Source organism: Mobula birostris, chromosome 20 (genome assembly GCF_030028105.1).
Source record: "Mobula birostris isolate sMobBir1 chromosome 20, sMobBir1.hap1, whole genome shotgun sequence".
Classification (NCBI taxonomy): domain Eukaryota; kingdom Metazoa; phylum Chordata; class Chondrichthyes; order Myliobatiformes; family Myliobatidae; genus Mobula; species Mobula birostris.
This window is the reverse complement of record NC_092389.1, coordinates 25,054,345-25,078,572: the sequence shown is the minus strand read 5'-3', so window position 1 is coordinate 25,078,572 and position 24,228 is coordinate 25,054,345. Positions and strand designations below refer to the sequence as shown.

Below are 24,228 nucleotides of genomic sequence, written 5' to 3'. Positions count from 1 at the left end.
ATTCAAAATATTGTTGGAGGAACTCAGTGGGTCAGGCAACATCTGTGGGAGAAAGGAACTGCTGACTTTGCGTGTCAAGACCCTGCATCTGTACTGAGAATGAGGAGGTGGACCGATGATACTGATGAGAAGGAGCAGAGCTGGTGATTGGTGGACTGAGGAAGGGAGAAGAGTAATGTGCAGATAGAGTGAGGTAGGGGAGGGAGAGGGGTGAAGTTGGACACAAAAGGCTGGTGAGTGATAGACAGAGAAGGAGAAAAAGGGAATTGGAACCTGGTACCAGAAAGAGAGGGTGCAGTACCTGCACCTGGCTCCATCTCACTTTTTTTTTCTACCTTGTCTGTTTCCACCATTCACTCCCTGCCTCCAAATCCCAAATCTACTCCTCCCCCTACCCTACTTGGCTCCATCTGCCCATTATCTTTCACCCCTCCTTTGTCTACTAATCACCTACTGGCCCTTTTTCACCCCTACCTCTCTCCTCTTTATACTGGCTGTCTTCCCTTTCCACACTTGGTCCTAGTGCAGGATTTTAACCTGAAATGCCAACAATTCCTTATCCCCCACAGATGTTGTTCCTCCAGCAGTTTGTGTGTTGTTTCCGATTTTAGCATCTACGATCTTTAAGTGTCTCCACTGTTCAAATAAAAATCTGGATTGTGCTGAAACACGGGGCTCTCATAATCTTAACACATGAACTTTTATGCAGTATAGAAATACTGATATTGAGACAGGTCACTAAACTAATTATTCAAGAGTTCAGGAATGAAGGCTGCTTCTATCTACTCCGGTCTAGTCTGTTTGATCACCTGTTTTACAACACAGTTAGTGGGAATTAGAATAACATTTCAACCTGATATATCACCAATTCCTTTCCTCCCACAGATTGCATATTTAGTTAACTTGATTGTTCCTATTTACCACTTGCCTAGTTAAATGGATTCATTTCCATCTGGATGTGATATTATCTAAAAGGGTTGGGATTCTGGAAAGTAGTAACCCAGAGCCCCAATGCTTCAAGAGAATCACTGTCACTGAACTAGGAATGGGCAGTAAATGTGGAGCATAGTACACAGTGTGAGAAGGAAGAGAAAACATTTACCAAGGGACTTTCTTCATCAGATCTTGCAAATTCATGATATAAAAACACAATGATTATGCAAATACTTTCTATAAACTATCAAATAAATTTAACCAGGAATGTTTTCAGCCATTTTACTCTCACAAGGCAATGTTTTACTGCTTTTGAATGTTTTTGGAAGGATAGACATCTCTCTGTTCTTCGATGAAAACTAAGTACAAATTCATGAGCTTACCTGAGTAAGCATTGCTAAGGAATGGAATGATGCTTGGCATTAGAAGTCTGAAAGCACAACAGTGGATTCTTGCAACTGGCAAATTGCTGTGATATTTATGTTAAATAACCTAAAACAGACACTTTGTGATTATTACATCATTTTTGGATGACTGTTATCTTAATGCCAATTTCCTGCAATATTCCTTGATTTCCTTAACATCTAAAAGCTACTAATTCTGATTATTCTAGGCATCTAAGCCTACAAGGCCCTCTTAGATGGAGGATTTCAAAGATTCACCACCCTCTTGGCGAAGAAATTTTTCTTCATCTCTGTCCTGACCAATTTCTTATTCTGAATCTGTGACTCCTGGATTCTCAGTCAGGGGAAAAAAATCAATTCTCAGTCATCTACATGCTAGGCAGTATTAGCCCAAAGGCCTTCACCACTCCGTACCTCATAAGCCCAGCATCACAAGACAGGGAAAATTTACCTTACTCCTCTACCCTGATTTAAATCTGAGATCTGATCTTTTGACAGAATTCCATATATGGTCCAACCAGAGCAAGACATCATGATGTTTGTTCTCTTTTTTGTTGTTGTAAAGGCCAACACATGGTTTGCCCACTTAGTTGCTTGCTGATGTTCATGTTCAATTTGAGCCCGGTTCCCCTCCTTATCATTGGTCCATCTAATCGTCTGATACCTGGCACTAGAGAATCTTGTAATTAAGTAGATGAATATGTGTTTACACACAAAATGCCGGAGGAACTCAGCAGGCCAGGCAAAATCTATGGCAAAGAGTAAACAGTTGATGTTTCGGGCTGAGATCCTTCATCAGGTCTGTTTGCCTGATTCCTGGTAACTATCCTTGAATAATGGGTGGAGGCTGACCTGGCTAATGCTACAAAATGATGACTGATGGTGAGTGAAAAGGATGTAGTTGACATTATGCTGCTAAGTCAGTCAATGCTCCCCCTTTAAGCAATGGATCCTGTTCGGGCGTATTCTGGAGTTAGGGTATATAGAAAATATTAATCTCACTAGCAACAAATCTTCAGACATGAACGTGGATTGTAGAGTGAACTTAAAATGCAGCCTTGAACAATAGTTTTCCCGGAGCTGTGAACTGGAGTTGATTGCAAAGGAGACAATGCTGATTAATATTCATTTTTGGTGTTTGGAGTGTGGGTGTGAAGAAGGACGAGAACATTTGCAGATGCTGGAAATCCAAGTGAGACACACAAAAGAGTAAGCAGTCAACATTTCAGGCCGAGACCCTTCATCAGGACTGGGGGAAAAGGATGAGAAGTTAGAATAAGAAGGTGGGGGACTGGAGGAAGAAGTACAAGTTGGCAGGTGACAGATGAAACCGGGAGAGGGGGAGGGGGTGAAGTGAAGAGCTGGGAAGCTGATAGCTAAAAGAGATAAAGGGCTGGAGAAGGGGGAATCTGATAGGAGAGAACAGAAGGCCATGGAAGAAAGGGAAAGGCTCTTTCTGGTGGATGGAGCATAGGTGCTCGGCAAAGCGGTCTCCCAATCTACGTCAGGTCTTACCGATATACAGGAGGCCACACCGGGAGCACAGGATACAGTAGATGACCCTAACAGACTCACAGGTGAAGTGTTGTCTCACCTGGAAGGACTGTTTGGGGCCCTGAATAGTAGTGAGGGAGGAGGTGTAGGGGCGGGTGCACTAGTTCTGCTTGCAAGGATACATTCCAGGATAGAGTTCAGTGGGGAGGGATGAATGGACAAGGAAGTAGGGGGAGCGAAAGATATGCTTGGTGGTGGGGTCCCATTGGAGATGGCGGAAGTTACGAAGAATTATGTGCGGGACGTGGAGGCTATTGGGGTGGTAGGCGAAGAGGAACCCTATCCCTGGAGGGGTGATGGGAGGATGAGGTGAGGGCAGACGTGAGTGAAATGGAAGAGATGTGGGTGAGGACAGCGTTGATGGTGGAGGAAGGAAAGCCCCTTTCTTTGAAGAAGGAGAATCTCTCATCAGTTCTCAAATGAAAAGCCTCAACCTGAGAGTGAAGAAGAAGGTGTGTGAAAACTATACAGTATGTAATTCAAAGGAAGCATAGTAGATGCATTGCAACTAGAGAACTGTCTTGCTGTTACCTTTAATCTTTAGCATATAAAAATATCATGTAATATTGGGTCAGGAGGCCTTTTCCTCTAAGAGTGTCTCAATATAATGCTTGCTGCTCATTCTTGTTGAATAAACACTTCTATATCCACTAGCTTCAGTGTCTCTGCGGTGATTTTGTTCACATCACACATATCGCAACATCGTGAAAGCTGTTAATAAAGACCATGGCTCAGTCACTTTACTGTGCTATGAGGTTTGTCATCTTGACCGCTGACTTCTGCTAAAGAGTACCATGTGCAGCATTTAATAAGACTATTCAAAACTATCTCAAGTGAGCTGAAATTAGTAATAAATGGCAAGTGACTCATCTAGTGGATTGACTGCCTCGCAGTTCCAGTGATGCAGGTTCAATCCTGACTCCGAGTGCTGTCTGCGTGGAATTTGCACGATCTCCTTGTGACTGGATGGGTTTCCCTGGGTACTTCAGTTTTCACCCACAAACCAGGATGTGTGGGTTGTTAGGCTAATTACCACTAGTGTGTAGCTGAGTAGTAGAAACTAGGAGGAGTTGATTAGCTTACAGGCATAATTACTGTGCTGAATGGGATCACCATATGTACTGGCATTAGACTCAATGGGCTAAGTAGCCTTCTCTACTGTATGTCACTTAGAATATGAAGAGTGAGTTCCTAAAGGATTAATTTTGAAAAGGAATGGTCCTGTGGAAATAATTCTCTCAAATTTACTTTTCCAGATGCAGTGCAATCAATATATGTCACAACAAGTCAGCCGTATGTGATAGTAAACATCGGCAACAATGCTACCCTTCACTGCAATTACAAAACAGTCATTGATTCCCAGTTCACCCTTGAATGGCGATTTACACCAGGCCCAAATGAAAATGCATTAGCTGAGAAGGTAAGATTTAGTTCTGCCCTATTTCTCTATATCTTAAGGTGTCTCCGGCTCACAACCATTAGTCAAACTACCAGGAAAAATGGAACACTGTTTCGTACCCTCTCTCGAAAGTAACTATCCAGCTGATAGTCCTCTCACAGCAGCATCGGTACATGTAGCCCCACTGTATTCTGGATTGGAGAAGTTCAGTTATGCCGAGAGATTGGCTAGGCTGCATTTGTTATTGAAGAGTGAAGAAGGCTCAGGGGAGATCTTATTGTAGTATATAGGGTCAGGTAGGGTACAGAGTTATAACCTTTTCCCATGGTAGAGGCATTTAAAACAAAACAGGGCATTGGTTTAAGGCTAGAGGAAGAAGTTTTAAAGGGTGTCTGAGAGGTAAGACTTTTACAGAAGGAATGGCTGATATTTAGAATGCTCTGTCAGAGGAGGTGGAGAAATCAGATACAATTATTACGTTAAGAGGCATTTGGAGAAACATTTAAGCAGGAAATGTGTAGAAAGGTCTGGTCCTAATGTGAGAAAATAGGATGAGTGAAAATGCAAAAATAGACTCATACGTCACTTTTCTATGTGGTATGACTCTATGACAATTCAATACAGCTCTGGAGACTTGGGCATAAAACTTTGGCTGCGACATCACTGCCATCTTTCAGATGAGATGTTAAATCAAGATGGAAGGAAAAGATCTCATGGCATTGGGCCAGATTTATGAGGAAAGGTCAGTGATGCCCTACATAGCAGCTGTTTGGGAGATCTTCAGAAATTTAAACAGCTGACAACTAAATTTTACTTTGAGTTTATAAGTGCTGCAGTTCAGTGTGAATCTAGCGATTTAATGAAGCAAAGAAAACTATGAAGGGATGAAAGGAGAATTGGCCACATTTGATTGAGAGAATACACCGATAGTTATGGCAGTGGACATGCAAAGCTCAACATTGAAGGAAATAATACACAAGTTGCAAAAAATCCTTCTGGGCATGAAAACCCACAATGAATAGTCATTCATCCATTACTGACAAGAGAAATTGAAGTTAGCATTAAATCTAAGGAGAAGGCTGATAACATTGCCTGAAATAGGAGTGGGCTTGAAGATTGGGAGCATTTTAGAATTCAACAAAGGAGGACCAAATAATTGACAGAGAAAGGCAAGATAGGATATGAAAGTAGATTGGTGAGAAGCATAAAATAAACTTTAATAACTTTTTTATTTATCAAAGAAACAAAATGATTAACTGGTAATTGGTTTATTATTGCTGCATATACCAAGGTACAGTGAAGATCTTTGTTTCCTATGCCATCTTTTAACATCATTTCATCACATCGGCATGAGATAGTACAGAGCGAAAAGCAATAACAGAATGCAGAATATAGTTTTGCAGTTAAGAGAGAAAGTGCAGTGCAGTGCATAGTAATGAAGCATTTTGAGATGTTGGTGAGAAAACATATCAACTCCTGCCTGAGAAGTGCCTTGGATCCGCTCCAATTTGCCCACCACCACAAAAGGTCCACAGCAGATGCCATCTCATTGGCTCTTTACTCAACCCTGGAACTCGAGACAACAAAGATGCATACATCAGGATGCTTTTTATTGACTGCAGCTTGGCATTCAATGCCATCATTCCTTCAAAACTAATCCATAAATTTCAAGTCTTTGGCCTCAATACCTTCTTGTGCAATTGGATCCTGGATTTCCTAACTTGCAGACCCCAGTCAATTTGGATTAGCAACATCTCCTCCACAATCTCCATCAGCACAGGCGTGCCACATGGCTGTGTACTCAGCCCCCTGCTTTATTCACTTTACATTTATGACTGTGAGGCTAAGCACAGCTCCAATGCCATATTTAAGTTTGCTGATGACACCACTGTCAAGGCCGAATCAAAGATGGTGATGAATCAGCATTTAGGAGGGAGATTGAAAACCTGGCTGAGTGGTGCCACAACAACAACCTCTCACTCAATGTCAGAAAGACCTAGGAGCTGATTATTGACTTCAGGAGGAGGAAACTGGAAGTCCATGAGGCAGCCCTCATCGGGGGATCGGGGGATCAGAGGTGGAGAGTTAAAGTTTTAGATGTTTGCCAAACCTTCGCAAACCCTTAAGGAAGTAGGATCAGCAACTTTAAATTCCTCGGTGTTATCATTTCAGAGGTTCTACTCTGGGCCCAGCATGTGTGCAATTACTCTACTTCCTTAAGGGTTTGCGAAGGTTTGGTATGACATCTAAAACTTTAACTAACTTCTATAGATGTATTATGGAGAGTATTATTGACTGGCTGCATCACAGCCTGATATGGAAACACCAATGTCCTTGAATGGAAAAGCCTGTAAAAAGTAATGGATATGGCCCAGTCCATCATGGGTAAGGTCCTCCCCGCCATTGAGCACATCTACGTGAAGCGTTGTCGCAGGAAAGCAGCATCCATCATCAGAGACCCGCATCTCTTCTCACTGCTACTATCAGGAAGAAGGTACAGGAGCCTCGGGATTCACACCACTAGGTTCAGGAACAGTTATTACCCCTCAACCACCAGGCTCCTGAACCAGAGGTGATAACTTCACTCAACTTCACTTCAAAGAATTCAAAGAATTCAAAGGATTCAAAGTACTTTTATTATCAAAGTATGTATGCAGGTATACAACCCTGAGATTTGTCTTCCCACAGACAGCCGCGAAACAAAGAAAATCGTGGAATCCGTTCAAAGAAAAACATCTTTTTTCCCATGCAAAAAAATACAAATCCCACAAATGGTAACAAGAACATCAACCTCTCCCTTGCAAAAAAAAAAGCAAATCACGCAAATGACAACAAAAACATCAACCTCTTCCTTGCGCAAAAAAAAAGCAAAAGGCAACAAGAAGATCAACCTCTCCTTGCACGATAAAACAAATTGCGCAAACGACGAGAACATCAACCTCCCCCTTGCACGACAAAGCAAATCATGCAAATGACAAGAACATCAACCTCCTCCTTGCGCAAAAAAAAAACAAATTAAGCAAAAGACAACAAGAACATCAACCTCCCCTTGCACAATAAAACAAATTGCACAAATGGCAGCAAGAAATAATGAGCAAAAACGCAGAGTATAAAATTACAAAATCTGAAGTCCATATTCAGTGCAGCACAGAGTTCATTATATCTTGTCCCATCACTGAACTGTTCCCATAACCTATGAACTCACTTTCAAGGACTCTTCATCTCATGTTCCTGATATTTATTGCTTATTTACTTATTTGTTATTATTACTGTGATTATTTCTTTTGTTTATCTTTTTGTTTGTATTTGCAAAGTTTGTTGTCTTTTGCACATTGCTTGTCCACCCTGTTGATGCAGTTCATCATTAGTTCTATTATGATTTTTGGAGTTATTGAGAATGACTATAAAAAATGGACCTTAGGGTTGTATATGGTGACATATATGTACTTTGATAAAGATTTGCTTTGAACTTTGACAATAAGATGCAAGGACATGACGATGTAGATTGGGAGGTTAAGAATTCATTTTATCATATAAGTGGTTCATTCAAAAGTCTTGTAGCAATGGCAAATACAGACAGAGATGGGAGAAGTTTGGAGATGCAGGAGACTGCAGATGTTGGAATACAGAGCAAAATATAAACTGCTAGAGGAACTCAATGGGTCAAGCTGTATGTGTGGACATCTGTGGCAGGATCATCTATTTCTTTGTCTTCACAGATGCTGCTTGACCCAATACTTTCCTTCAGCAGTTTGAAGGAATGAAGTTCTTTACAGTTAAGTTGTCCTAACTCATGATTTTATTTAACATAATTTTATCTGCTTAGATTCTTTACTATACTGCTGGAGAAACTTATAAACTTGGGCCTCAAGCCAATAGAATCAGACTGGTTGATCAGGAGCCGACCAAGGGAGATGCTTCTATTATAATTGAAAACACCAAGTCATCTGATACTGGCAGGTATTCCTGTGATATCAACAATCCTCCAGACTTCACTGGAATCAGTGAGGCATTTGTCAATTTAATAGTGCAAGGTAAGGAGAAGAAATAATTTTCTTCTTGTTGGTTCGAAGCTATTGTTCCCCATATCAGAGAGACTTAAAGATGACAGATATGTCTTTATAAGAATGTGCAGATCATAAAAATGCCAAAATTGTACCAACATGACTATTAAGGCAAAATGTTAATAAGTAGATACAAAAGGTTTAATGATGATTGAAAGATTCTTTCCCACATAAATGATTCATTCATTGTTGGACTTTGTTACCATTATGCCAGTATACTGCAGATACTGGTGCCTAATTCAAATTTTTAAAAAATCACCAAGGGAGATTATGGAGAATCTTTCTCAAATTTGGCTGTCTTCAGAAATCTGTTACTTGTCTACTACATGCTGACATGTGAGTCATGATCCTAATGAAGAAGTTAATCACAGATCCAGTTCTAATGTACTGTAGACTAAAGTTAGGCAGGCTTTGCCATTGCAACATCTCTCTTTACAACTTTCCTTGTTCCAATACCTCAGGTCCAACATACATGCCACTGCAGTGGAGTTAATTAAGACAGTAATGGCCCAGAGGATTTTGTGCCATTGTCTGTATAATCTACAGATCTTGCAAATCCCTGCTCCCTCCCATTTCCTGTAATGAACCAGAGTCGTCAGAGCTTGCTGGTCTGACTGTCACTCTGATCCCCACTTGATTCACAACACTGAGGGGCCAAATTCCAGTAATGTCAAAATCTTCTGGTTAGTAATTGGCCACAAGAAAGTGACAGGAGATGATGCAGGCTATTGCTGAGATGTTAATTACAGAAGGTAATTGCCCTTCTCCAATACTTCCATAGAAGGAGCATGTTATCCACTTACAAATGCAGTGTAATGGCGTAATCTGTGTTGAGAGTATACTGTTACATATTTTCCTAGTGTATTGAACCCTTTGAATTTCTGTGTTTTTCCACGCTCATTAATCTTGAATTGAATAATTATTGCTTAAGTTCATTATTAGGTCCCCCATTCTAGTTTGTTAGCAGTACTGATGTGTGTCATTTCTTTCTATTCAACAGTACCACCATCGATTCCAAAGTGTAAGGTGATTGGAAAACCATACATAGGAAACAATGTTACATTGTCCTGCAGCTCGACAGTGGGTCGCCCTGCACCCCTGTACAAATGGTCAGAGGTCAGTTCTGCCACTGCAACATCTTCACCAAGGATCACAGTAAAAGGTATCCCTGATGGTACTTCTCCTTGAGCATTTATTGAGAATCTCAAAGCCCTTGAAGTTGATCAAGTTGCAAGTGCAGAAGTGCACCTACTAGGTCTGTAGTTCCCTGTGTCTATTATGCAACTCGTTTTGAACTGAGGTAGGCGAGTCACAAGAAACTGCAGATGCTGGGATCTGGAGCAAAAGCAAATGGCTGGAGGAATTCAGTGGGTCGAACATTATATGTGGAGGAAAAGAAAACAACTATTTCTCCCCCACCCCCCCACAGTTGCTGCTTGGCCCATTGAGTTCCTCCAGTAGTTTGTTTGGAACTTAGACATACTAGTCTATTCAGCAATATCTAATGAATTTCTCATAATAGCTGTAGGTGCCTATCTTCCAGTGACTCTGACCAAATGGCTGTTTTTTCCTGTTCATAAATTTGTTCCGTTCCCTTTCACGATTAGTATAATTTGGCTTGTTGGGCACATCTAATACCATTTGCTACATTAACTAATTTAGTCTCACCTGACTAGAGATACTCCTTTTCAACATCTATCCTCCACCAACTTCCCTTGCTATTAAAATTTAACTTGCTTTTTTCTCTTTCCCTGAAATGCTGACTGTTTTTCCTTCTACAAATGCTACCTGACCTGCTGAGAGTTTCTAGAACTTTCTGCTTTTATTTCAGATATGCTGCATCTAAGTTTCTTTGACTTTTGCACAAATGGATAAATATATTGTTCAAAGAGAAAATAAAAACCCTGCTTGCCTTGGCTGGCACAAAACATAGAACCACTGTTGCGATTCACCAGATATCTGGGTTCAACCCTGACCTTGGGCGTTTGTGTGTAGTTTGCACTTCTCCCTGTGACTGGATTACTTCTAGATGCCCTGGTTTCCTTCCACATCCCAAAGACATGAGTGTCAATATGCTAACTGCCCCTAGTATGGGGTAAGTGGTGGAGTCTGTGGAGACCTAATGGAATATAGAGAAAATGGGATTAGCATAGGATTCGTGTAAATGAATGGTTGATTGTCGATGGACTTGGTAGCTGAGTTTTCTGCACTGTATCTCTTTATTAGCCAACTCAAAGGAAGCCCTAACTACTTCTACTGATCTATTGGTCACTTAGCAAGTTCATCCATACTACTTCAGGTAGCTGAGGACAGCATCTCTGGTCACCTGATGCCCAAGGTTAATTTGACTGTGTTGCATAGTCATTGTTTTTATTCACCCTGGATACCGGCTAAAAGGTGACTTATTGGTAGCCCAGACAGTTGATAACGTCGAGTGATATGGTCTTTATAACTTAGGTTGTGAGGTACAGAGGATATTTGCTTGTACTAAGAGGGGAGAAAAATAAATATATAATTCCCTGAAGGAAAAGCCAATAACTGAAAGCTCACTGATGGGCTAGGTTAAAATTACACTACATTACTCTCCCATAAAGTTCCCTGGCTCACCCCATTCCCAATTCCTGCCTGTTCATTTGGATGATATCTGGCTTTTTCTTAAGACATAAAAGCAGAGCTTTACTTGTAAATATAGGATCCAGTCAGTGCAGCACTTTGTAAATACATTATTGTCTGAGTTTTTGATTCTGATAAAGCATTTTATCATATATTTCTTTTTAGTTAGTCATATTTATGAACAGCCAAATGTAAAGCACAAGTGTTATCACTGCACCTGTCACACCCTCCTTCAGTATGCATAGTCATTTGATCACAGCATATGATTCATGTTGAATTAACTGAATATCCTAGTTGGTTTCAGCAACCATTAAGCAAGTAGGCAAGGTATTGTGTACATAGGTTGTTCATAGCCACGATAATAAATAATGGTATCAGAAGTTTGAACAATAGAGCTATAGAACAATTTTGTTTCATTTTTTAGAGAGGGAGAACATGATGCTATGGGTAGCGTAGTGGTTAGTGCAATGCTATTACAGCTTGGGGCGTCGGAGTTTAGAGTTCAATTCCGGCGTCCTCTTTAAGGGGTTTCTACATCCTCCCTGTGGAATACGTGGGTTTTCTCCGGGTGCTCTGGTTTCCTCCCACAGTCCAAAGACACACCAGTTGGTAGGTTAATTGGTCATTGTAAATTATCCCATGATTAGGTTAGGAAGTTGGGGGTTGCTTGGTGATGTGGCTTGAAGTGCCCATTCTGTGCTGTATCTCAACAAATAAATAAAATAAGCAAAAGGAGCTGGTTTGAAGGTTATAACAGACTTTCTTAGCAAAAGTCAAAGGAACTTGTTGGCAAAATTTACTACACACTTTTTTCCAGTGCATGACCCTAGGATAGGAATCAAGTTTACTAACACTGAATTTGTCATATGATTTGTTGATTTGTGGCAGAAATACAGTGTAATACATAAAATAGACTGTAAAATTTAATAAGAAATATGTATAAATAAAGAACTAATAATTAGTGCAAATAATTAGTCCATTGATCTAACATAGGTGTTATTAACCTTCTGGAGAGCAGTGGTGGTACTCTATGCACCACATGGCAAGGTAGCTTAATTATCTGACAAATTATCCATTGATCTAACAACATTCAAAGATAGCCAGAACTAAAAAAGGCAGGCAGTTCAACAGAAATAATTGCATCCAAAGTCACTTAACTGAACTACATCCTAGCAGGGATCAAAGCCTTCAGAAGACAGAGAAACTAGAGTTTTAATGTTTGGTCTCTGGCATGAATGTGAATGCTATTCCTGTTTTCATTGATGCTGCCCGACCTTTTGAGTGCTTCCAGCATCTTGTTTTATTCAGACTTCAAAAACATCAATAGTTTTTGATTTTCATTAATATTACAGTGTTCATCACACCTGCAAGTAAAATGGAGTCACAGGGGTTAATTTACCTATAAACAACAATAATATTTATTTCTTTAACTAATCTTCCCTTCATATTCCAGTCAGACTACAATGCATGCTTGGAGATCATACGATTGATTGTTGAAACTATTGAACTCAATTAACAATGGTTTACTGATTTACTTCATATGATTGCTTCTTGATTGGAAATATCTTAAATTTGATTTCAATCTTCCTTTCTAGCTGTAGATTCCAAAAAGGGCACATTGATTCTGAAGAACCTTACAATGGAGGATTCAGGAGTCTACAAATGTGTGTCATCGAACATCCTTGGAGAACAATCATGCCAGCTGGTACTGTCAGTAACAGGTAACAAGACAAATCTTTTCTCCAGTTTAGACACTTAAACTTTCACTAGAAGCAGACCTTATTATAGATATGAGCAAACACCAACAGAGGGCATTAAGCTATACTTATTTACAACATTATTTTCCTGGTTTGTTTTGAAAAACTTTGCTTCACTGCCCTGTGGCATCTTGTGAATGATGTGTGTGGCATTCAGTAACAATGTAGCAGGATTATAGGAAATTGATTTTAGTAATTAAAATAAATAAATCAACAGAGAATGATCCAGAAATCAAATTGTACTTGCTTTTTTGATTGATAAAACATCATTGTGTTTAACATTAGTGCATCTGAGGTCTCCTCAAAATCTTGCAGCTGGTTTAGCTTTCCTATCTTCATCATCAGTCCCTCAGGATTGAGGATGACTTAGTTCATTTGTGTAGGAATTACAAACTCTTCCACACATTGGGCAAGTGGAACGTGACTGGGTGGTGAAAGGGCAGACTGTGATGTGGTGCACTCTTTCCGCCACGAATACTGAGTTTCTGTGAGCTCCCAATGAATGGATTCAGATTCTCAATGCCATCTACTTGCTGAGGAGACTGATGAGAGGTGGACAATCCACATCTATACTCACGTCATTCTACAGATACACTGTAGAGAGCATCCTAACATGCTGCATCACTCCATGATACGGAAACTGCATTGCAGCTGACAGGAAGCCTTTACAATGGGTAGTCAAAACCACCCAGTGCATCAGTGGCACCAGCCTACCAGCCATCAAGGGCATATATACAGAAAGGTGCCGAAAAAGGCCAGCAATATCATAAAGGATCTTATCCACCCTGATCATGAACTGTTTGTCCCACTCCCATCAGGGAGGCAAACTATGGTTCTGGTGTGTAGCTGCTGTGGATTAAACCATTTCTCAATAGTTCTGACAACTAGCTATTGTGAAAGTGAGGTACGTAATTGTGAAAAAGACCAAGAAAAATGTTGGGCTATGACACAGCCTTAGTTGACACTGATCTTCACAGAGACCAGTTCTGTTATAGACCCACTGATTGCACCATGGACTGCAAATTGCCATGAAATGGATGCAAAGTAGAGATGAATTTAGAGCTGAATTTGAAGAGGATTTTTCAGAGTCTGCCTTGATCAATGATGTCAAAGCTTCAATGAAGTTAAGACTAGAAGAGCTATACATTAAGGTGCTGTCTTAGAAAAGATACCATTGTGAGGTCCTTGAGATCTTCAACATTGATCTTCTTACAGAAATGTGTCTGTTGATGTTGATACCTTGGTCCCATGTTGATGAGATAATAGAGCAGATTGGATGGTAGTTAGTCCACTAGTTAAGGCCTTGCAGTAGGGTAATGCTAGTCAGTTTCTAGAGTAGGTTACATGGTTGGCACAACATTGTGGGCTGAAGGGCCTGTAATGTGCTGTAGATTTCTATGATTCTATGAAGGCATTGCTGGTTTTGGACATCTTTCCCTTGCTTGGCCAATTATAGAGCCAACAGGTACTAGGGTTGACATGAGGTCTTCCAATTGTTGTTCTCATTATCAGGATTTCCCTTATGACAAGTTCTAAGCATTTTGTCAGAAGATCGCTTTGGAGTTAGTTGTTCCTATCTCTTTCCACACCAGTCATGCATTGATGAAGGTCAAAGGCAAGAATGCAGTACCAGAATCTTAATAGGTTACCTATGTGGTTCCTGATGGAACCAGGCTGAACTTTATGCAGTTGCCAATATTTTGCTAGTCTGTTTTAGAGAACAATAGCCCTTGAAGATAGCCAAACAGTGGCATAATCTAATATAGCTGCTAGGGAGGAGAGACGAGCTGCAGAGGAGAGGGAGAGAGATTTAGGACTTACACAAAATACTCATATAAATACCAGGAGGAAGGTCCAGAATTTCTACAAGGCCAACATCAAAATATCCTGGCTGCAGGTAGTGGCTCAAGTTTCCCTCCAAGAGTGGGAAGGCATGCATGAAGGAGCAAAGTAGTTTATGTCATGACACACAGGGTGAGTTATAAGCCACCAGAAATACTACTTTTTATATAGAAATTTTAATTAGGTTGAGGATGACATCAACAAAAATGTGAACAGAAAATTAGAGGGAAAGAAAGTGAGAGAAGGAATGAGAGGATGAGAGAGAGAAAGAGGGGAGAGAAAGTTTGCCTCTACTTGGGGTAAGCCATCAATGATGGCAAATCCTAATGCCTGGGAGACCAACTGAAAGCAGATATAGGATGAAATCATTCCTTCCTGATCAAAGAAACTTGGCCAGAAGCATCAATAGATGTATGTACACAGCTTACACCGTGACAACCACGAAAAGAGTGGTGACGACTGGAGAGTCAGTGACAGCCCGGACAGATGGCACCCGGGGCAGAACGGGCTAGCAACCCAATCTGCGTCCTCTGAGAGGAGAACCCACACAAAAGCTACAAAGAATCTAAGGAAAAGATACCCCCAGGGGTGCCCGAGGGGGGGGGGGGAGGATGAGCACCCCAGTCGGATGGACACAACGACATCAGACCCAGGCAATGAACAAACGACGATGAGGAAGCAGTGTGCATGTGGCAAAATCTGCAAGAACGATCGCGGCTTGAAGATCCACCAAGCGAGGATGAAGTGTTTGGCGGGAGCAGGAGCAGCACAGCGCGCAGGTGTCCAGCCTGGTGAGACGAAGGAGGGGCCAGGCCCGGAGTCACCCCATAGTGCCCGGAACCTCCAAGTGTTGCAAACTAATCCCTCTAACATAAAGTCTAACAGGAGGCGGATCAAATGTCCTGCAGCTAACATGACTTCACTGTGGAAGCAGTTTGATGAAGATGTTAACCAAATTCTGGAGGCAACGGCGAAGGGAGGGGTTGATAAGAAGCTGCAAGCCATGACAACAATTATTGTCAGTATTGCAGCTGAACGGTTCGGAGAAGAGGAGAAGGAAAGCTCCAAAACATCTTACTCGAAGAACCAAAGAGCATCGAGGATCCACAACGTCAGGCAGGAGATGAAAGCGCTGAAGTCCCAATACAAGGAGGCAAGAAAAGAGGAGCGCATTGGCTTGGCCCAGCTGATGTGCATACTACGAAAGAAGATCAGGATCCTCCGCCGGGCAGAGTGGCATCGGAGACGTCATCGTGAAAGGGCCTGAAAACGTGCTGCCTTTATCGCCAACCCCTTCAAGTTCACCAAGGAGTTACTGGGGGAGAAGCGCAGTGGGAAACTGGCCTGTTCGCAGGAAGACATAGACCAACATCTGAAGAAGATATATAATGATCCTGAAAGAGAGCAGGATTTGGGAGAGTGCGACATCCTAATAGACCCACCTGAAACAGATGTGCAGTTCGACATGTCAGAGCTGCAGCTAAAGGAAGTCAGAGAGGTCGTCCACAAAGCAAGGGCAAGCTCGGCTCCAGGACCAAGCAACACCTCGTACAAAGTGTACAAGAACTGCCCCAAACTCCTGTTGCGTCTGTGGAAGATCCTGAGAATCTTCTGGAGAAGGGGGAAAATCCCAGAACAGTGGAGAGTGGCTGAAGGGGTGTGGATCCCGAAGGAGGAAAATGCCACCCAGATAGATCAGTTTTGCATTATCTCCCTGCTGTGTGTCGAGATGAAGATCTTCTTCAGTGCAGTTTCCAACCGGTTGTGCACCTACCTAGCAAAGAACACCTATATTGATACATCAGTCCAGAAGGGTGGCATTTCAACGATGCCGGGCTGTCTGGAGCGCATCGGTGTGGTGACACAGCTCATCAGGGAGGCCAGAGAGAACAAGGGCAACCTGTCAGTGTTGTGGCTCTACCTGGCAAACGCATATGGCTCCATTCCGCACAAGCTGGTCAGGCTCATACTGACCAAATATCACGTCCCCAGCAGAATCAGAGACCTTATTGCTGATTATTACAGCAACTTCAGGATGAGGGTCTCTTCAGGAGCAATTACATCAACCTGGCACAAGGCAGAGATCGGCATCATCACAGGGTGCACTATCTCAGTGACACTGTTCTCCCTAGCCATGAACATGCTCACTCAGTCTGCTGAACCAGAGTACAGAGGGCCCAGAATGAATTCTGCTCAACGGCAACCACCTATCAGGGCATTCATGGATGACCTCACAGTCACCACAGAATCAGTCCCAGGCTGCCGGAAGATTCTGCAAGGGCTCGAAAAGCTGGTGGAGTGGGCCCGGAAGCGTTTCAAACCTGCCAAATCAAGATCGATGGTGCTGAGGAAAGGGAAGGTGGAGAACAAGTTCCGGTTCAGCATCGCAGGCACAGCCATCCCAACCATCACAGAAAAGCCAGTCAAGAGCTTAGGCAAAGTTTTTGACAGCTCTTTGAGGGACACAACATCCATTCAGGCAACCTGCACCGAGTTGGATGGCTGGCTGAAATCTGTGGACAAGTCTGGTCTACCTGGGAAGTTTAAAAGCCTGGGTGTATCAGCATGGCATTCTTCCCAGAATCCTGTGGCCCTTCCTCGTCTATACAGTTCCTATCTTGACAGTCAAAACCTTAGAGAGGAGGGTTAGCAACCACCTCAGGAGATGGCTGGGGCTGCCAAAGAGCCTGAGCAGCATCACACTCTATGGACACCACAACAAACTGCAACTGCCCTTCAAATCCTTGGAGGAAGAATTGAAGGTAACAAGAGCCAGAGAAGTGCTACAGTATAGGGACTCAAGTGACCCGAAGGTGGCTAGAGCAGGGATCCAAGTAAGTACTGGCAGGAAGTGGAGGGCAGAGGAAGCTGTTCAGGAGGCAGAGGCGAGGCTGTGTCACAGGAGGCTGGTGGGAGTGGTCACACGAGGCTGAGCTGGGCTAGGATTGTTTCCAACTCCCCAGATGGACACCAGAGGGGAGGAAAGGCATCATCTAGTTCAGGAGGAGGTGAGAGCAGTAGTGGAGGAGATGAGAGTCTGCAAGGCGGTGGGAATGAAGCAACAGGGAGCTTGGACAAGATGGGAGAATGCGGTTGAGAGGAAAGTGACCTGGGCTGATCTTTGGAAAGCTGAATCACACCGCATCCAATTTCTCATCCTGGCAGTGTACGATGTGCTTCCAAGCCCATCAAACCTGCACACATGGGGCAAGGCAGAGTCATCTGTGTGCCCACTCTGCTCCAAGCGAGGAACCCTGGAGCGCATCCTCAGCGGCTGCGCAAGGGCACTTGGTGAGGTACAGTACAGGTGGAGGCATGATCAGGTCCTGAAGACCATCGCTGAAGCCATCAGCACAGGAGTTGAGTGGGCGAAGCGGTCCCAACCCTCCAAGCAGACCATTGCCTTTGTCAGAGCTGGGGAGCAGCCAATACCTGCCAAAAGAACATCTGCAGGCATTCTGACCTCTGCAAGAGACTGGCAGCTGTTGGTGGACCTTGAAGGGCAGCTGAAGTTCCCCAATCATATCACAGCCACCACCCTGCGACCAGACATTGTCCTAGTGTCTGAATCTACTAAGCCAGTGGTGCTGCTGGAGCTGACAGTCCCATGGGAAGATTGCTTGGAAGAGGCCTTTGAAAGGAAGCTCTCCAAGTACGCAGGACTGGTCAGCAACTGTCAGCAGGCTGGATGGAGAGCAAGGTGTCTCCCAGTGGAGGTTGGTTGTAGGGGATTCATAGCCCATTCTTTAGTTAGAGCCTTCAGCATTTTGGGCATCGAGGGAGAGAGGAAGAGGAGAGCCATCCGCAGTATCACTGATGTGGCAGAGAGGGCCTCAAGATGGCTGTGGCTCAAAAGAGGGGAGCCATGGAGTCATAAGTAGCTAGCCATCTGGACACAAGCTGGGGTCTGATCAGCCCCGGCTGGGTCACCTGGAGGAGGTTGTATGATGTTGAAAGACCCGAAACACCCGATGATTCCAGGAACATCACTGAAGATGTGTCCAGAAGCATCAATAGACGTATGTACACAGGTAACCCTCAGATACTGAGAAAATAGAGCGTAAGTGAGCTTCAACTGCCTGGAGTGATCCAGTGAGCAGGAACGTGATGAAACACTGTGATCTCAACTTCCATGGAGAGGTCAATCCAAGCACGAGAATATGATGGAATTTCTTCTGCACAAAGTCATGTATACTGTGTGATGAGGGACTTGGAAATCTGAGTCTATGAAGGCATTGCTCATCAGTTAGCCCAGGTACAATATAGTGTACGTATATAAAGACCCATTTAGAATAGTTTCATCGGAGACAGGCGTGCCATTGCCCCAAAGTTCTAGACCTTCTTGGGTAGCCTGTTATACCTTCCCCAAAACATTATGTAACAGAGCTCTGAGGCCTATCACACAGAGGCAACAACTGCATGAATTGCCCAGAAGTTAAATACCTGAATGAAATTCTTCCTGTTAGTTGTATTATTCTTTGTGCCTTTGGGAGGTGTTTGAACAGTCCACAGTCAAAGTTAGAAAGTTCAAAGTAAATGTATTATCAAAGTACATATCCAATATGTTATGTCACCATATACAACCCCAAGATACATTTTTTGTGGGCAATTACAGTAAATACAACAATAGAATCAATGAAAGGCCACATCCAACAGGACAAACAACCAATATGCCAAAAAACAACAGACTGTGCAAATACAAAAAGAAAGAAAAAAGAAATAATAATAATAAAAATTGTATTGATAAAAACTGATTCATGTATCTTTCCACAGAGGTTGCCCGAATTTTGAAACTAGCACCATAACTGCTCATAGTCAATAATAGTCCAAGCATTGATGGAACACAGATAACTAAACCTTTCCTGACAATCACACACAAAATGCTGGAGGAACTCAGCAAACCAGGCAGCGTCGGCTGTACTGTTCTCCATTGATGCTGCCTGGTTTGCTGAGCTCCTTCAGCATGTTGTGTGTGTTGCTTGGATTTCCAGCTTCCGCAGATGTTCTCTTGTTTGTTTCTTTCCTGAGAATCTCTTCTATGTCTGAACTACTTCAGAAATACAACAAATAATGCGTCATAAAACTGACTATAATTTTCCAATATTGCTTTACTTGTTTGGCATTGAAGTCCTCTTTTATTACACTCCTCCACATTGCTCTTAGCCTTTGACAATAGCAAGCAAAGTCTTCTGTGAAGCAAAACGGGTTTTAACAGCACATTTCCTCATAATAGTTGGGTGTTTTCAATGCAAAGCTATCAGTAGGCAGAAATTACATAAATTTATAATTTTTATGTTCTTCCTGCTTCTTCCTAAAATCTACTTATTTGACCATTTAACATTTTCAATTAGCATTTATTTTCATCGAATTGCACCTCTTGGGGACATTTTAAAGCAATAAAATGTTATATTGTTCAATTTGGAGAAGAGGCATTTGACAGGTGATTGTGCCCATATATAGTTGACAGAATTTAGGTGAAGAAAAAGCTAATCTAGAAATTCATTATTATTTAATCTACAGGATACAAATTTAAACTAAAGATAGAGAATTTGGGGATTGATATCAGGTGGTACCTTTTCTATCTATGACCAAATGTCTTTAAAAAATATAATTGTAGCTGCCACTACCCCCTTCTTTGCTGCTCATTCCGTATACTCACCAACCTCTGTGTGAAAAACTTGTATCTGAGAACTCCTTTCAATCTTTCCTATCTCACCTTAAATCTATGTGCTCTCATTTTAGAACCCCCCCCACTACCCCATGAAAAAAAGCTTGGATTATCTACCTCATCAATGCTCTTCATAATTTTATGAACTTCTCTAAGGTCACCCCTCATCCTCCTTTGCCTCAGAGAAATCAGTCTCAGCCTGTCCAAACTCCTTATAAATCAAGTGCTCCAGTCCAGGCAACATGCCTGTGAATCTTTTCTGTGCCCTCTCTACCTTAAATACTTCCTTCCTGTGGTGCTGTAACGATTTATATAATTGTGTCAGACCATCCCCTACACTTAATGCTACGGCTGAGTGCATATCATTCACCATTCTGTCTACCCGTGTTGCTACTTTCAAAGAACCATGTACTTGAAGTCCAAATTTCCATTGTTCAATAAAACCTGACATCCTTGCCATTCACTGTATATACTACACTGGTTTAACTTCCCAAAATGCATCACTTTGCACTTGCCCGAGTTAAATTCCATCAACCATCCTCTTGCCATCCTATTTGATCTAGATCTGGTTGTAACTTTGTACAACCTTTACTGAATGACATCACCAATTTTGGTGTCACCTGTAAACGTACAAATCATGCTAACTACTTTTCATCCTCCTGCACCCTTGATCATATCCTCATTAGGACAAGCTGATATGGTTAATGTTTCTCAGTCTCCATTCATGAATGCTTCCATCATTAGCCCTCTGTAAATATCCCGCATGTTTCATCCATATCTTGTAAACTTTTAATCGGCTCCAGACTTTCCACTCTAAAGTTAGTTCTGGAATGTATTGAAGCCTCCCAAATTTCAGAGCTCCTTAGTCAATGCCCTCCATTTAAGTTTACACTCCAGTCACATTGACAGAAGAAGAGCTTTTACAAATGGCAGATTATGTGGCTATGATAAAGGTGAACTATCCCCTTTACTTCTACATCCATCATCAGCTTCTGTCTTTAATTAATAACACCATCCTGCTCCAGCCTTCTCCCATCATTATCCCGCTACACAAGTGGAATTCCAAGGTCAATTTCAGGACACACTTTGAATCTTGTCTCCGGTGCCCCCCAGTGGTTAATTTTTCTACTGCAGGTCAGTGGGACTAGGCAGAAAATGGTTCAGCACAGCCAAGAAGGGCCAAAAGGCCTGATTCTGTGCTGTAGTTTTTCTATGGTTTCTATGGTTTCTAAGCAACTGATCAGTAACAGCATTGAAATCTACAGTATCAGTCTCCACAAGATTTATTCAAAGTCAAAGTAAATTTATTATCAAAGTACATATATGTTACCATATACTACCCTGAGATTCATTTTCTTGCAGGCATTTACAGGAAAATTTAGAATTTTTGAAAACTACGCATAAGCAAAGACTGACAAACAACCAATGGGTAAAAGTAGGCAAATTGTGTAAATAAATAAATAATGCTGAGAACATGAGCTGTAGGGTCCTTCATAGTGAGTCTGTAAGTTGAAGTGAGTTCAGTGTTGAGGTGAGTGACAGTATCCACGCTGGTTCAGGAGACTGATGGTTGTAGGGTAATAACTATTCCTGAACCTGGTGGTGTGTGGCCTAAGGCTCCTGTACCTTCTGCCCAATGGTAGTAGCGAGAAGGGAACATGGCCTGGATGGTGGGGGTCCTTAACGATGGATGCTGCTTTCTTGTGGCAACGTTCCTTGTAAGTGTGCTGTATAATGGGAAGGGCTTTGCCTGTGATGGGCTGTATCTACCACTTTCTTCAATTGTTGACATGTTGCTTAATGCCACCCCCTCCCCCTCAACCCCACCACTCCACTCCGGATAGGCAGAGTCTTTAAACAATGAAACAGCCTGTACTGGATGAGGAGATATTTGCTGCTAAATAGTGGGAGGGTCAGCCTTGGTGTCAGGTCCAAGGCTCTAATTGTTGACTAGACATATATTACTGTCAACTACAAAGAGTGAACAATATTCAAATTGTCATATCCAACTCTGAACACATGCATGTGCCATCACTCCGGACCTGTTCCCAACTGTGTAACTTTTATCCTAATCTGCTGTATCTCTGTCTCTACTCACATGCACCTGAAACCTGTCTTCGTTACTTCCCTTGTTCTACTCCCCACTGCCCACATCTTGTCAGACAATACAACATAGAACATAGAACACAACAGATGATATTGCACCAGCCTTTTAACCTACTCCAAGATCTTTCTAATGTTTCCATCCTACATAGCCCTCAATTTTTCTTTCATCTATGTCCCTATCTAAGAGTCTTTTAAATCTCCCTAATGTATTTGTCTCTGCCTGGTAGTATGTTCCACACACTCACCAGTCTCTGTAAAAAAAAAACCTCCCTCTACATCCCTCCTATATTTTTCCCTAATCACTTAAAATTATGCTCCTCTCACATTAGCCATTTCCACCCTGGGAAAAAGGCACTGGCTGTCCACTCAGTCTAACAGTCTAAGCCTCCTATCATCTTATACACCTCTATCAAATCACCTCTCATCCTCCTTCGTTTGAAAGCAAAAAGCCCTAGCCTTTCCCTTAATCCAGGCAAATTCCCAATAAATCTCCTCTGCACCCTCTCTAAAGCTTCTACATCCTTCCGATGATGAGGTGACAAGAACTGCACACAATACTCCAATTATGGTCTAACCAGAGTTTTATGTATCTGCAACATTACCTTGAACACAATCCACCAACTAATGAAGGCCAACACATCATATGCCTTCTTGACCACGCTATCAACTTGCTAGGCAACTTTGACAGGTCTACTTACATGGATCCCAAGATCTCTCTGTTCCTCCATGCTGCTCTGCAGAATCCTGTTATTAACCCTGTTCTCTGCTTTCAAGTCCTGCTCGCCATCATCATGCATTTACTGAAGCAATAAAACAGTCCTATTTTCAAAACACTTCATGACCTTAACTCCACCCAGCTTTGACACGTTTTTAGCCCCTTAACCCTTTGAGATGCCTGTGCACATTCAATTTTGGCCTCTTGACTATCAGTGAATTTAATCCTCCACCATTTGTCCAAGCCTTTAGCTGTGAAGGGCTGAAGACCTAGAGTTTCTTCCCCAATCACCTCTGCTCATCTTCCTTTCTTTCCTTCTTTAAATTACCTCTTGCAGATGGCATATTTGAACAAATTTGTGATTATATACTCCAAAATCTCCCAATCTGATTTGTTGCCAGTCTTTGATATTGCTCTTCTGAACTTCCTTTGGTTTTTCTGACACATGAGGGATAGTAGAACAATGCATATTGTTGTTGAAACTCTGATATACAGCATTACGTGAGGGTTGATCTGGGTGGCTGCATTAAAGTGGCTGAATGATTGCCTTCTGCTGTAAGTAGATTGTGATCTTTTGAGAAGCTGAAAATGAACTATCCCACCAGCTGTGAGAAAAGAGACTGGGATCTGATCAAACAGAGATGAACCTGAACCATATATGTTGTTGTGGGTAACATGCCATCTGATCTACCTCACTGAGCAATGATTACTTTTCCTTACAGTGAACAATGAGGTTGGAGTGATTGTTGGAGCCCTGTTTGGTACTCTTATGGCTCTCATTCTGATTGCCATCGTTGCATACCACTTACTTCGTCGTCGGAAGAAGTCCAAGGAGTTACACGTTGGACACGAGTTGAGGTTTGGATATGTATGTTTGGTCTCAGTAGTTCTGGCTAAGGAAGGGGAGAGGAGCCACTCTGCTCTTGGCCAAAATGGGTATTGCTGCAGCAAGGCATCTTGTGACGTACTCCTTAAAAATAAGTTGGCCATTCATTCCCCTTGAGTCTGTTCTACCATTGAATAAAACCAAGACAGATCTTCCACTCCAGTATCACTTATCTGCACCAACTTCAATTCCCTTAATATCTAAACATGCATTGATCTATCTCTTGAATGCACTCCATGACTGAGAATCCTCTCATAGAAACTTTGAAGTATTCACCAATTATTTGG

General features: G+C 42.2%; 1 protein-coding gene across 1 annotated transcript; it reads left to right on the top strand.

The window, feature by feature from the left end:
* Positions 1-2,206: 2,206 nt before the first annotated feature.
* LOC140185524 (V-set and immunoglobulin domain-containing protein 2-like) lies at positions 2,207-23,854 on the top strand (the record flags this gene model as incomplete). Its single annotated transcript, XM_072238856.1, has 6 exons — positions 2,207-2,219; positions 4,148-4,311; positions 8,117-8,324; positions 9,355-9,516; positions 12,563-12,688; positions 23,778-23,854. Coding segments are annotated over exons 1-6 (750 nt in total), but the record flags the coding sequence as incomplete, so codon positions are not given.
* Between the last annotated feature and the right edge of the window lie 374 nt (positions 23,855-24,228).